A 14214-nucleotide genomic window follows, 5' to 3' on the forward strand; every position below is an offset into this window, starting at 1 on the left:
ATGCCAAAGCCTTTGACTGTGTGGATCACAATAAACTGTGGAAAATTCTGAAAGAGATGGGAATACCAGACCACCTGACCTGCCTCTTGAGAAACCTATATGTAGGTCAGGAAGCAACAGTTAGAACTGGACATGGAACAACAGACTGGTTCCAAATAGGAAAAGGAGTACGTCAAGGCTGTATATTGTCACCCTGCTTTTTTAACTTCTAAGCAGAGTACATCATGAGAAACGCAGGGCTGGAAGAAACACAAGCTGGAATCAAGATTGCCGGGAGAAATATCAATAACCTCAGATATGCAGATGACACCACCCTTATGGCAGAAAGTGAAGAGGAACTAAAAAGCCTCTTGATGAAAGTGAAAGAAGAGAGTGAAAAAGTTGGCTTAAAGCTTAACATTCAGAAAACTGAGATCATGGCATCTGGTCCCATCACTTCATGACAAATAGATGGGGAAACAGTGGAAACACTGTCAGACTTTATTTTGGAGGGCTCCAAAATCACTGCAGATGGTGACTGCAGCCATGAAATTAAAAGACACTTACTCCTTGGAAGGAAAGTTATGACCAACCTAGATAGCATATTCAAAAGCAGAGAGACTAGTCAAGGCTATGGTTTTTCCTGTGGTCATGTATGGATGTGAGAAGTTGGACTGTGAAGAAAGCTGAGCACCGAAGAACTGATGCTTTTGAACTGTGGTGTTGGAGAAGACTCTAGAGAGTCCCTTGGACTGCAAGGAGATCCAACCAGTCCATCCTAAAGGAGATCAGTCCTGGGTGTTCATTGCAAGGACTGATGCTGAAGCTGAAACGCCAATACTTTGGCCACCTCATGAGAAGAGTTGACTCATTGGAAAAGACCCTGATGCTGGGAGGGATTGGGGGCAGGAGGAGAAGGGGACGACAGAGGATGAGATGGCTGGATGGTATCACTGACTCGATGCACACGAGTTTGGGTGAACTCTGGGAGTTGGTGATGGACAAGGAGGCCTGGCGTGCTGCGATTCATGGGGTTGCAAAGAGTTGGACACGACTGAGCGACTGATCTGATCTGATCTGAGGTTCCAGCGTTGCCATCTTGAGATCCCTCATGGAGACTGGGCCGCCCTGCCGCCTTCTCATCCTTTTCTGGTCAGTATCCCAGGACTGGGGCTTTGTTCTGGAGCAGGATCTATGGTTAATGCTCACAGCTTGGCTACTGGAAGACAACTCTCTCTGGCCAGGCTGAATATAGTGTCTGTCTGATAACTGCCTGCCCACATTTTTCTCATCTATACACAAAGCCATTCTTTCTTGCGTTTTATTTCTTCAGCATTATACTTAAAAAATAATATACCTGGTTTTTCAGTTAAAAATGAATGCCTGGTATTACTTATTTCTTTCATACTACCTTTATGGGTTTTTTCATGCCACATTTCAACTTTTCTTACACTCAATTTAGTTCTTATTTTAAAATATTGGTTGTGTGATATTTCTTTTCTCAACCCTCTAAACGTGAGCTGTGCTATATTGAGCTTAGGTAATAAGGAGTAAAACAAATGAGAAAAACAAAGTCTTCATCAAATTAAGAAATTAGAAATTCCAATTCTACTTAAGTTTTTCTAGAAATGCCTTCACCCTGATGTTGTGGATAGGTTTAGTAAGGTACCTCTAACAGTTGCTAGGCAATCCAACTCAAAATGCTGTTTTACACACGATCATCCATATTTTCCTTCTGTTTCCTTTTCAAAAATAGCTGTTGGTTGGTGTATTATTTTCCTGAAAGGCTGTCTAACACGTTGACCCTCTCCGGGACTCATTATGACCGGCTGTCCTGCAGTGATAGGTTTTCTCTGTGCAGAGTCGGGAACACAGAACCTCTGCCCTCTCTCTCTGCCACGGAGCGCACGCTATGCCCTGAGGCTGTCACCTGTGCTTTATTCAGAACTACTGGTTTGCTCTTTGCAACTCTCTGCACTGTGCCCTTTCAAAGCAGCAGCGAGAGCGGCGGGGCAAAGTGGCTGAGATACAGCGTTAAATGCAACAGGATGGTTAGTGTCAGACGGTCACCTCTTGCCTCCTTGGCTCACTAATTTGTAGTCAGAACTGCCCTCCCCGTGCGTCCCTGATTAGCAATTTTACTGCACCACTTGAAGGGCTCATAAATTTTGACTTTTTTGTTTTTGAAGATCGGATGACTTCAGCTGCATCCCTGCCTGCACGCTACTCCTCTCTGCACTCTGAGCTCCTGACCCTGCGCTTAGCCCCGGCAGGGACCCCTTCTCCACGTGGGGCTGCTGGCCTGAGCTGAACTGTTAGACAAATGTTAATGAAGTTGCCCTTTTAGAAAATTAACTTTTCTAATCACCATAGTGACTGGGAGTCTCGCTTTAAAGATGAAGGGCCGTATCTGTTGAACTGGGTTCACACAGCACTGAGTACAAAAAAGTCCTCACGCTTACTTGCTTGTGTGCTTCTGTGCTTATCATCCAGCGCTGGTAAAATCTGCTTTTAAAATCTCTCTCTCTTTGGTTATAAAATTCTCATTAAAGATATTTGCATCAGGTATTAAAGTTGCAATAAAAATACTATCCACATTCTCACTGTCCAAAGACAATTACAGCTAATGTTTTGATCTCTATTTTTTCTCTTCATATATTTGTTTCATTTGTAAGCGATTTTGTTTTTCTGTGTCTATTATCCATACTGTTTATATAATCAAATGCTATTATGTATGCTGTCTATATAATTTTTTTAAATTCAACTCTTACGTCTTTTCCTTCGTCACTTAAATACCTTGTAAGCATTCTATCTGGTGGATGTGTCATATACATTACTGCATAATACTTGGGTTGAATCAGATTATTCAGTATTATAAATAAAACCACAAAGAACATCTTGGGAATAATTTCACTTTTTTATGTTTTCAGATGTTTGGGATTATTGACTTAGACATACTTCTGGAAATGGATTTACTAAATCAAAAGATATGAATATTTTAAGATACTGGGTAGAGTATGAAGGAATAAAAGCATAAACCTGCTAATGAAGAACCTACCTATGCCTTACTTTACTCTCTGGCTTAGAAAGTAAACAGCAAGATCCCAGAATGTTACAAATGGGAATAAATTAAGAAATCAGTACTGATAGTGAGTGCACTCCATCTCGTGACCCAGCCAGGGCACTGTCTTTTGGAAGAAAAAATCCAGAAGCAAGTTCCACTGCGGCAGAGGGCACCTCGCTGACGACTGCTGGTGCTCTTAACTCTCGATATCTCATCACGCAAAGCATGAAAAACGCAGAGTGAGACACGGAGAATATGTCACACAAAGGCGATAGCACCTGAGTTCTGTTTTCAGGTGGCTTTTGTTCCACAGAAAACCTTGTTTTTTGCAAATGAAAGAAAACAACTATTTCATGACACGCGGGAGATTCTAAAGCCCAGGAAAATCGCCAGCGGGAAGAAAAGAGTTGTGTGTCTTCCTCACCCCGGCCAATTACGAGGCTGGGGTGCCATTTCGGCCCCTTCCCTCCCATGCGAGGTCCATCACTCCTTTCCCCGTTTCTCCCAGTTCCAGGAGAGGAGCGTTAAGTCGCAGGTCAGGAGGCCCCCGTGTGAAGATCGTTAACATCCAGGCGCCGTCGTTTTTCTTTCCGTCTCTGGGGCTGGGCAGCCCGCTCTCGCTTTCACCTCCTCCCATCAGGCAGCTGTGGGACTGATTTGAACCGGTGCTGGTCTACAGATCTAGCCATCTTGGGACATCACTCCTTTTGAGTTTCATGCGGTCGTCACAGGATAGTAAATTGCTTTGGGAGAAGCAGAAAGGAAGACTGTGGCTTGTTGCACTGCCGTTTATCCTTGATTTTTGTTGAGAGACTTCATGAGAAAATTCCCATTAGTTTAAAAATAGTGTGTGTGTGTTGCATAACTATTACTGAGGGTTGTAAGTGCTATGCTGTTTAGATGATTTCATGTGCAATAGTAATCCTCTCAGAAGAGAGAGTTAGGGGAAAAAAAGTCAATTTCTTGTCAAGGATTGGAGGACTGTCTTTAATAGATGATTAATAGATTATCATGCATTCCCTTTTGGCTTGACTGCTAGGAATCTCCTAGCTAAGTCTGATGCCCACTTTTAATATCTTATTATTGTATACATGTTCTAAGTATAATTTTCCTGATCCTATCCACCTGTCCCCATCAACACTCCCAACTTCTACCTCGTTCTTGGCTTTTACTTAAATTGATTGTATGATTTTTGCTTCCTTTGATTTTATCATAAGTTGCCTCAAATCAAACGAATGCAACCATAGTCTTTCAAAAAGTTTTAAAGATGAATTTTCTGCATCAAGGAACTGTACTATTCAGCCTCTTTGTACCAGTACCATGTTTTTCTCTATAAGCAAGAATTTATTCATGGATATTTATGCATTAAGAACATAACAGAAGACTGCAAATAGGTCATCCTTTAACCTAGCAGAGAACTGCCTGCAGCAGAACTATTTTAATGGGTATTGTGTCAGCATTTCTTTAAACATTTTACATTAAAAGGTTTATAAATTATATTTGCTTCATGTTGAAATATGAGCTATATACTATAAGTAAGCATAATCATTTATTTTTAAGTCTCCTCTTTAGGCAGTTAAAGGAAATGTTAACCTGTTTAGTTAACTGTGAATTTTAGCAACATTATCATGGCTCACAGCTCATTTTAAATAGCTTCTTAAAATACTTTGTTATAGAACTTTAAAAAAATTATCATAATAATGAGAATAGCTAAGATACGGAGAATATCTATCAGAGTTCCAGGCTCTTTAAACACATATTATCTTTCAGAAAACTTTTCCTCTTCCTTTATGAACCTGAAAATACTAAAGAATAAGAGCTTCACTTTGAATTACTGGTGATTTTAGTTTAGTTGAATTACTGGTGATTATGTTCTGCCAGTTTTAGGATGCAGGCCACCTAAAACTCTCTTCATCAAACGTGCACAATTTTGAAGCAACCACAAAGTAAGTGTTTGGAAACTATTCTGGCTCAAAAGCATTTTATGTTTGCTTGGGAAGTGTGAATTAAAGAGAAGTCACCCTCCGTTACCCGATATATGGATGTTCAGCTTTGAGTTTTAGAAGTAGACACTGTTTGGCGCATATTTTCTCTCGTGGATATTGGCAACTGCACTTTGCTGTGATAGTAAGTTGGTTGCCCAGGGAAAACTGGATTAGAAGCAAGAAAAAAAGAGAGAGTGATTTGAGAGATAATGACTTCTACACAGCCCTGGCAACAACTTGCTTTCAAACTGAAGCTTGTAGGCATATCAAGGCTGGGCCTGTATCCATTTCAGGACAGGATGCATTAGTACAGGGGGTAAGAATACATTTCCCTGTTCTCCGTACAGTCCATTTAAAAGCCCCAGAGCCCATTTCTGAGTGGGTTCGCCAGAGTCGGCAGGTGAAATAGACACCTTTACCAGTGTAAAAGTGGACATTGATGTTGGAAGGACTGAGCTTCTGAAAGTGAATGTGGATTATCCTTGACCTTATACAAGAAGATGTAAAACAAATGATCAATAGCTAACTGGTAAACATCTTTTTAGTACACAGAGCAAATCAATACAGTGGAGATACCCAGACTGCTTTCGCTTCATATTGATTTTTGGTGTTTAGCATTAGCTGAAATTAGCTTCTGTTGCTTTCATTTCTATTGTTAAGGTTCTGCAGGACACTGTGTATCCCCCAAGGGTCCCTCTTTGCTGTGAGGAATGGCAGTAGAGCTCAATAGGTCAAGTGGGAAACAAATCACCACAGATATTCTGCTGCAGAGTCACCTTACTCGGCCCACACTTTGAAAGTTTTTTGATCACTGATTTTCCTTTAATGTAACCTGCATTCGTGACTTTCACCTCTAATTTTGGTGATCTTAAGATGGTAATACTATAGGTTCCTCTGTGACCATCTTAAGGAGTCTTGAAGGCACTTGAAATGGCAATCTCGATTTCCATGGTCATCTCTGTGGGGTGGGAAGGTTGGTATGAAAAACAAGTTTATAATAGCAACAAAGCCATATTTAGGAATGATCCTTAGTAACATCCATGTGATGAGTGGAATGACATTTGACGCCTTACGTGTCTTACTGAGCTGTGCTCCTTGTGACCCAGAGAGCTTCCTCTAGGTGTTGAAACCTGTGCTCTTCAGCTTTGATAAATAATATCTTTGTTCTCTAGTTGTCAGCTTTACTCACATCAGAGAGGAAAGGTCTGTCTCCTTTACAAGCAGAAGCAAAACCATCATACAGTTATTCTCATTTAGCAATTGTTCAGCACTAATTGGAACTTGGCATGCTGGGAAACTCACTTCCTGGGGGAGAGTGATTATTTCAGAGCACCTTGGATACTTTGTAATGTGCATAGCACATGTGAAGCAGCAATTTATGAAAAGTGACAACATTCTTCCTAGAGAATGGATTTGCTATTCATCATTAGGACTAGGTCTAATATTTATGGAGTGTTCGCAAATGATTAATTACATTTCATTTACAAATAGCCTCATTTTAATTATAAGTGTTATTTTAATGAATTGTCTGTCTATGCATTCATGGGCAAGACTGAAATAATTTTATTTTTTACTTCTTTTCCCCAACTCCAGACCTGAACTTGGAGAAGGAAATGGCAACCCACTCCAGTATTCTTGCCTGGAGAATCTCAGGGACAGAGGAGCCTGGTGGGCTGCCATCTGTGGAGTTGCACAGAGTCGTGACCGATGTGACTTAGCAGCAGCAGCAGCAGCCCTGAACTTTCTGCTGCTCATCACGCCTTTCTTATCGCTTTAGGAGAATCAATTGATCACCCCCCACACCCCTCAGCTGCCTAAGCTAGAAACCTGGGACATATCTGTAGCTCACGCTCATCCTAACACCCCATTTCCAGTCACTCATCATTTTCAAATGGCTCCTTGTTGCTGGCAGAATAAGAGCCGGATTCCTTTGTCTGATCAGCAGTCATAGAGGGATGACTGAGCCAGCACGGCATGGTGATCCAAGAGGTGTATCCCATTCTTGGCACGAGATGCGTCTTCATCTCTGTGACTGTCCCCACATGTTCTCCGCCCGGCGTGCCTGTCCTCAAGTCCTTCGTCTGCGGAGTGAGCGCCTGTTTCTTTAGAAGATGGCCTAATTGTCAACCAGGCTTTTCACTTCCTGTCCACCAGGCGGAACGTATAATTCTCTCATGTATTTCCTCGTAGAACTGTATGTGTCCTTCATGTATGCTCCTTACGTATGGGTACATCTAACTTATATTATGATATTAGTATACTGAAGCCTCACTCTGCTTTTTAAGAATAGCGTCTCTGTGTTCCGTGATAATCTAGCATGAGTGATATGCTTAGTGAAGCTTGGCTAAACTGAGAATCCTGTTAGAAGTGACAAATCAAAGCAATGCCTCCATGAGTATTCCATTGTAAATACTACTTTGTGGTTGATGACACAGATAAAATGGACAGAAGTGAAGAAAAAAAAAATCTAATGGCAGATCACTGACATCCCCAGTAGAGGAAATAGACATGGAGACATAGTAGTTTAGGGCACAAAGATCAGTCAGAGGTTACTCATAACCACACAGACGGTTTCCTTTTATTTCATATGCCTTCTACTTGCCCTGCGGCCTTTGCATTTTCTGGATCATTTGTCCAGAAGAGCAGCTACCTCAGTGCCTAGACCATAGCAGACACAGAATGAATAGGTCTTGTATGAAAGAATGAATGAACAAATGTAATTATTCTAGCTCTTTCATTTTACAGATAAGGAAAGAGACCCGAAGAGGCAAAGAGTAGCAAAGTAGAAACCACCCTTTTTCAAGCTGCTACTATATTCCCTCCAATGAACTAAGTGCTTTCATCTCAATTATTCCATTTTATATTATCAAGAAAAATGATACAGCTATTACGTTAGGTAAAGAACTTGAAAGGCAAAACCTGTGCCCGATGAGAACACAAGTCAGTGGCAACTCTTGTTCTCATGCTAAGTAGAGTGTATAGGCTTTCCTCTGTCACCTGCTGGCAAGATATTCATGGACAGAAACATAACTAATTATTGGTTTTGGTGGGCAGAAATCTCTGTGCTTTAGAATTTGCATTGTTTATATGGTAGTAGGTAAGTAAACACAGGGAACTGTGATCCAGTGGCAAGACCTTTAGACCTGAAGGCTGAAAACCAGAGCTCAACTCCTAATCTTGTTACCTTTCTTTGGGAAAAGATTTATTGTCTTGGAAACTTAGTTTTCTCATCTATGAAGCAAGGCACATAATACCAACTTGGTCATGTTCTGCGGTGAACCGATGAATAATGACTGTGAAATCACAGTTGGTCTACATAAAGTAAGGTATTATTATCATTAAGCTTATGTAAGAATGAGGGCATGTGAATAAAAGGGATTTCTGAACTGCATGTTCACGGTCTTTCGTTCCCTCTGTTCTCGTTTTTCTTGCAATTTTAGAACGTCTCAGCCTTCTTTTGTGTAAACAGATGAAACTAGGATAAATAAGCATTTCCCCTCTAATGTTTTGTATACAAAATATAAGATTTAAATAAACTTCTGCTTCTAAGTCTTCTGAATTCACAATTCAACATAACTTAGAGAAATAACAGTTAAAAAGACATTTGTTTCTTGTCATAAGCTTCTATTCTCAAAAGAAAACCGAAACTCTCCAAGAACAGGGAAAATGCGAAATTAACATCGTTTCACAGACAGTGGAAGTTCTTTGATGAGAAAAAAAGCCATTGGCAACTTTTTCTGATAATAATTGAAATTACGACATTTCAAAAATTCTGCATTAGCTGCAATTCTATGCATACATTTTAAAATCTATCTGATTACAAATTATTTGCACTTCTCGGTTTCTTAAATGTTGTCCTTTACCTCTAACAAGGTACAAAAAGCATCATTTGGCGTTTGTTGATGACTTCATCTCTGAGTTTTCACATCAATACTGCTTTATGACCAATTACCAACATTTGATAAGTCCTGTAGCTTTCTCTTTTTGTATAAAAATGTTTGTTAAATTAAATAAAAGGACACAGCCAAATGAAAAAGCAATTATGATATATTTTCAGTGTGTCTTTTCAAATTGCTAATGGTCATACCTTAGAGAACCCTGGGGCATTAGATGTGAAAAGGACCTTAGAACTCATCTAGTTCTGACCCTTTTACTTTATAGTCCAAGAAAGGAACCTGTGAGTGGCTGAAAAGGAGATAGGCTAATTTTCAGAGAAGAAAGGCAAGAACACAGCTCCAGGCTATCTTTTGAGGGCTCTTCATGCTACAGTGTATCAGAATATAATCAGTTTTGATTTGCATAACTCAATTCTCTTTTATTCAAATGATATCAGGAAAAGGGGGCCTCGCTCACCACTTACATTAGTTCTTTGGATGTGGACCCTGACAGAATGAAGATACTATCTGGGACAGGGCCAGATAAATTGGATGATAAGCGATCTCAACAGCGTGGAACAATTGGCTAAGTCTAACAAAAGGGGATTTAACAGAGATGCAGAGTCAGCACTTAGATTACAAAAAGCAACGGCAAAAGTACATGAAGTGGGACATAGAGCTTAGCAGCGGAACATTTTTTTTCCCCAAAAGTGGCTGTTTTTGTAGAATCAAAATTTCCATGAGTTTAATCTTGACATCTTCTCCAAATCAGTTGAATTTTACTTAACCAAACATAAGTCCATATAGAACGTACAGTCTAGTCTGAGTAAGTGTGTTCTACTTCATCCATCTGAAATTGAGACCATAAGCAATGACGCTAAATCGGGGCATGTAGAGGAGAAAGACCGGAGTGTTCAACTGACTCAGATTCAAGAATATTAGGTAAGATTAAAGGAACTAGTTAATATCTCTCTAGAAAAGAGAAGGATTTTACTTGTTTTTTCGAGGAAATAGAGGTGAAAGAAATACATTCTTTGTAACAAAGAGGCTGCATGATCTGTTGGAAAGAAGTCAGGGCATGGCATCAGAAAGCATGAGCTTGATTGTTGGTGCCATTATTTACTGACTTAATGGACATGAGTTTGAGCAAGCTCCAGGAGTTGGTGATGGACAGGGAGGCCTGGCGTGCTGCAGTCCATGGGGGTGCAAAGAGTCACACATGACTGAGTGACTGAACTGAACTGAACCATTATTTACCAGTAGTGTGACCTAGGGAAGATTTCTAAGAAATGGCATATCAGGTTCTTGATCTGCAAGACGAGAGTAGCAACATCTACATTGCAGAATTGCTGTGAGAATTAAATAATATATGTAAAATATGTGCAGTACATAACATGCATTAGTCAGAAAATATTAACCTTCTAACACTTGTTAGGTAGAGTCATGAGAGATTTTTATTAGATTTTACTAGAGGAATATCTTATAGATATTAGGTGTGAAAAGGACCTTAGAACTCATCTAGTTCTGACCCTTTTACTTTATAGTCCGAGAAACGAAGCTGCGAGTGGCTGAAAAGGAGATAGGCTAATTTTCAGAGAAGAAAGGCAAGAACACAGCTCCAAGCTATCTTTTGAGGGCTCTTAAGGGTTGCTTAAGTGAAAATGAAAAGGTTAGGCCAGATCCCTACCTACTCCTTGATATAGATATACCACCAACATTTTGCTGTACTTTAGGCCAACAATAATTTTTCTTCAGAATATTTGATTCTTTATAGGTTATATTCTCTTTTAAAACTGTAAGAATTTTTACTACTACAAATCATGAAATAAACCACTTTGGCATTCCTACTTGAGAATCCCAGGAACAGTATGAAAGGCAAAGAGATATGACACTGAAAGATGAACTCCCAGATCCATAGGTGCCCCATATGCTACTGGAGAAGAGTGTAGAAATAGCTCCAGAAGGAATGAAGAAGCTGAGCCAAACCAGAAAAGACGTACAGTTGTGGACGTATCTGGTGGTGAAAGTAAAATCCGATGCTGTAAAGAACAATACTGCATAGAAACCTGGAATGTTAGGTCCATGAATCAAGGTAAATTGGAAGAGATCAAACAGGAGATGGCAAGAGTGAACACTGACATCTTAGGAATCAATGAACTAAAAAGGACAAGAAAGGGCAAATTTAATTCAGATGACCATTATATCTACTATTGTGGGCAAAAATCCCTTAGAAGAAATGCAGTAGCCCTCAGTGTCAGCAAGAGAGTCTGAAATGCAGTACTTGGGAGCAGTCTCAAAAATGACAGAATGAACTCTGTTTGTTTCCAAAGAAAACCATTCAATATGACAGTAATTCAAGTCTATGCCCCAATCACTAATGCCAAATAAGCTGAAGTTGAATGGTTCTGTGAAGACCTAGAAGACCTTCTAGAACTAACACAAAAACAAACAAACAAACAAACAAAAAAACGATGTCCTTTTCATCATAGGGAACTGGAATGCAAAAGTAGGAAGTTAAGAGATACCTGGAGTAACAGGCCAGTTTGGCCTTGGAGTACAGAATGAAGCAGGGCAAAGGCTACCAGAGTTTTGCCAAGAGAACGCACTGGTCATAGCAAACACCTACTTCCAACAACACAACACACGACTCTAGACATGGACGTCACCAGATGGTCAACACTGAGATCAGATTGATTATTTTCTTTGCAGCTGAAGATGGAGAAGCTCTATACAGTCAGCAAAAACAAGACCAGGAGCTGACTGTAGACAAGATCATGAACTCCTTATTGCAAAATTCTGACTTAAATTGAGAAAGTAGGGAAAACCACTAGACCATTCAGGTAGGACCTAAATCAAATCCTTTACGATTATACGGTGGAAGTGACAAATAGATTCAAGAGATTAGATCTGAAAGAGTGCTTGAATGATGCATGGGTGTTCATAACATTATACAGGAAGCAGTAATCCAAACCATCTCCAAGAAAAAGAAATGCAAAAAGGCAAAATGGTTGTATGAGGGGGCCTTACAAATAGCTGAGAAAAGAAGAGACATGAAAGGCGAAGGAGAAAAGGAGAGATATACCCATCTGAATGCAGAGTTGCAAAGAATAGCAAGGAGAGATAAGAAAGCCTTCCTAAGTGAATAATGCGAAGAAATGGAGGCAAAAAACAGAATGGGAAAGACTAGAGATCTTTTCAAGAAAATGAGAGATACCAAGGGAACATTTGATGCAAAGATGGGCTCAATAAAGGACAGAAATGGTATGGATCTAACAGAAGCAGAAGATATTAAGAAGAGGTGGCAAGAATACACAGTAGAACTGTACAAAAAAGATCTTCATGACCCCGATAATCACGATGATGGTGTGATCACTCACCTAGAGCCAGACATCCTGGAGTGTGAAGTCAAGTGGGCCTTAGGAAGCATTACTATGAACAAAGGTAGTGGAGGTGACGGAATTCCAGCTGAGGTATTTCAAATACCAATAGATGATGCTGTTAATATGTTGCATTCATCATGTCATCAAATTGGGAAAACTCAGCAGTGGCCACGGGACTAGAAAAGGTCAGTTTTCATTCCAATCTCAAAGAAGGACAATGCCAAAGAATGTTTAAACTACCACACAATTGTACTCATGTCGCATGCTAGGGAAGTAATGCTCAAAATCCTCCAAGCTAGGCTTTAACAGTATGCAAACTGAGAACTGCCAGATGTACAAATTATATTTAGAAAAGGCAGAGGAATCAGAGATCAAATTGCCACCATTTGTTGGATCATAGAAAAAGCAAGAGAATTCCAGGAAAACTTATACTTCTGCTTCATTATCTCTGCCAAAGCCCCTTTGACTGTGTGGATCACAACAAACTGGAAACTTCTTCAAGAGATGGGTATACACACCACCTGACCTGCCTCCTGAGAAATCTGTATGCAGTTCAAGAAGAAACAGTTAGGAGTGCACAGGGAACAACAGATTTCCAAACTGGGAAAGGAGTACATTAAGGCTGTATATCGTCACCCTGCTTATTTAACTTATACACAGAGTACATCATGTGAAATGATGGGCTGGATGAAGCACAAGCTGGAATCAAGATTCTCAGGAAAAATATCAATAACCTTATGGCAGAAAGTGAAGAGGAACTAAGGAGCTTCTTGATGAAGGTGAAAGAGGAGAGTGAAAAAGCTGGCTTAAAATCCAACATTCAAAAAGCTAAGATCATGGCATCCAGTCCCATCACTTCATAGCAAATAGATGGGGGAAAAATGGAAACAATGACAGACTTTATTTCCTTGGTCTCCAGAATCACTGCAGAGGGTGACTGCAGCCATGAAATTAAAAGATGCTTACTCCTAGGGAGGAAAGCTATGACAAACTTAGCATATTTAAAAGCAGAGACATCACTTTGCCAACCAAGGTCCATCTAGTCAAAGCTATGGTTTTTCCAGTAGTCATGTACCCATGGTGAGAGCTGAACCATGAAGAAGTCTGAGCACCAAAGAATTGATGCTTTTGAACTGTGGTGTTGGAGAAGACTCTTGAGAGTCCCTTGGACTGCAAGGAGATCCAAGCAGTCCATCCTAAAGGAGATCAGTCCTGACTATTCATTGGAAGGACTGATGCTGAAGCTGAAACTCCGATACTTTGGCCACCTGATGCGAAGAACTGACTCATTGGAAAAGACCCTGATGCTGGAAAAGATTTAAGGTGGGAAGAGAAGGGGACGACAGAGGATGAGATGTTTGGATGGCATCACAAAAATTTCAGAAAACTCTGGGAGATAGTGAAAGACAGGCAAACCTGTTATGCTGCAGTCCATGGGGTCCCGATGAGTGGGACATGACTGAGTGACTGAACAACAGAATCAGAAAACAGAGCTTGCTTACTCACCTGTAAAGCGCAGAAATGGGCCTTTTATTTCCAGGCTTTGGTCTGTACGGTTTTGGTTCTCCTGCCATATTGATATCTGAAAACATAAAATAACACTGATTAAGAAAGTATTAAACCATTTGTGAAAATAAATCATGAAGTTGCATTATCTTTTTTTTTTTTTGTCTATGAAGTGTTATATGACATTCATTTATTCACAAGTGTTTTTTGAGCACCTACTCTAGGCCAGGCTCTGTTTGAGATATTTCATGTACCAAATGTATTAGATCCATGCCCTTGTGGGACTTGCCTTCTATGGGGAGGGAGGGCATAGATAGTTAACCACAAACATAACAAACAGGAAAAAGATGTAACATATTAGAAGGTGCAAAGTACAATGAAAAAGCAAATATTGGACAAGGTAGAGGGATCAGGAATGCCCACTA

The 14214-nt window shown here is 40.1% G+C and overlaps 1 protein-coding gene across 1 annotated transcript in view; it reads right to left on the minus strand.

The window, feature by feature from the left end:
• Positions 1–14214, minus strand: part of RALYL (RALY RNA binding protein like) — an 820318-nt gene that overhangs the window by 144487 nt on the left and 661617 nt on the right. The window contains exon 3 of the mRNA XM_040261147.1: positions 13790–13865. Within this exon, the coding sequence (XP_040117081.1) occupies positions 13790–13865 (76 nt within the window). The remainder of the gene's footprint in view (positions 1–13789; positions 13866–14214) is intronic.

The sequence above is a fragment of the Oryx dammah genome, unplaced genomic scaffold (assembly GCF_014754425.2).
Source record: "Oryx dammah isolate SB20612 unplaced genomic scaffold, SCBI_Odam_1.1 HiC_scaffold_19, whole genome shotgun sequence".
In the NCBI taxonomy this organism is placed as follows: domain Eukaryota; kingdom Metazoa; phylum Chordata; class Mammalia; order Artiodactyla; family Bovidae; genus Oryx; species Oryx dammah.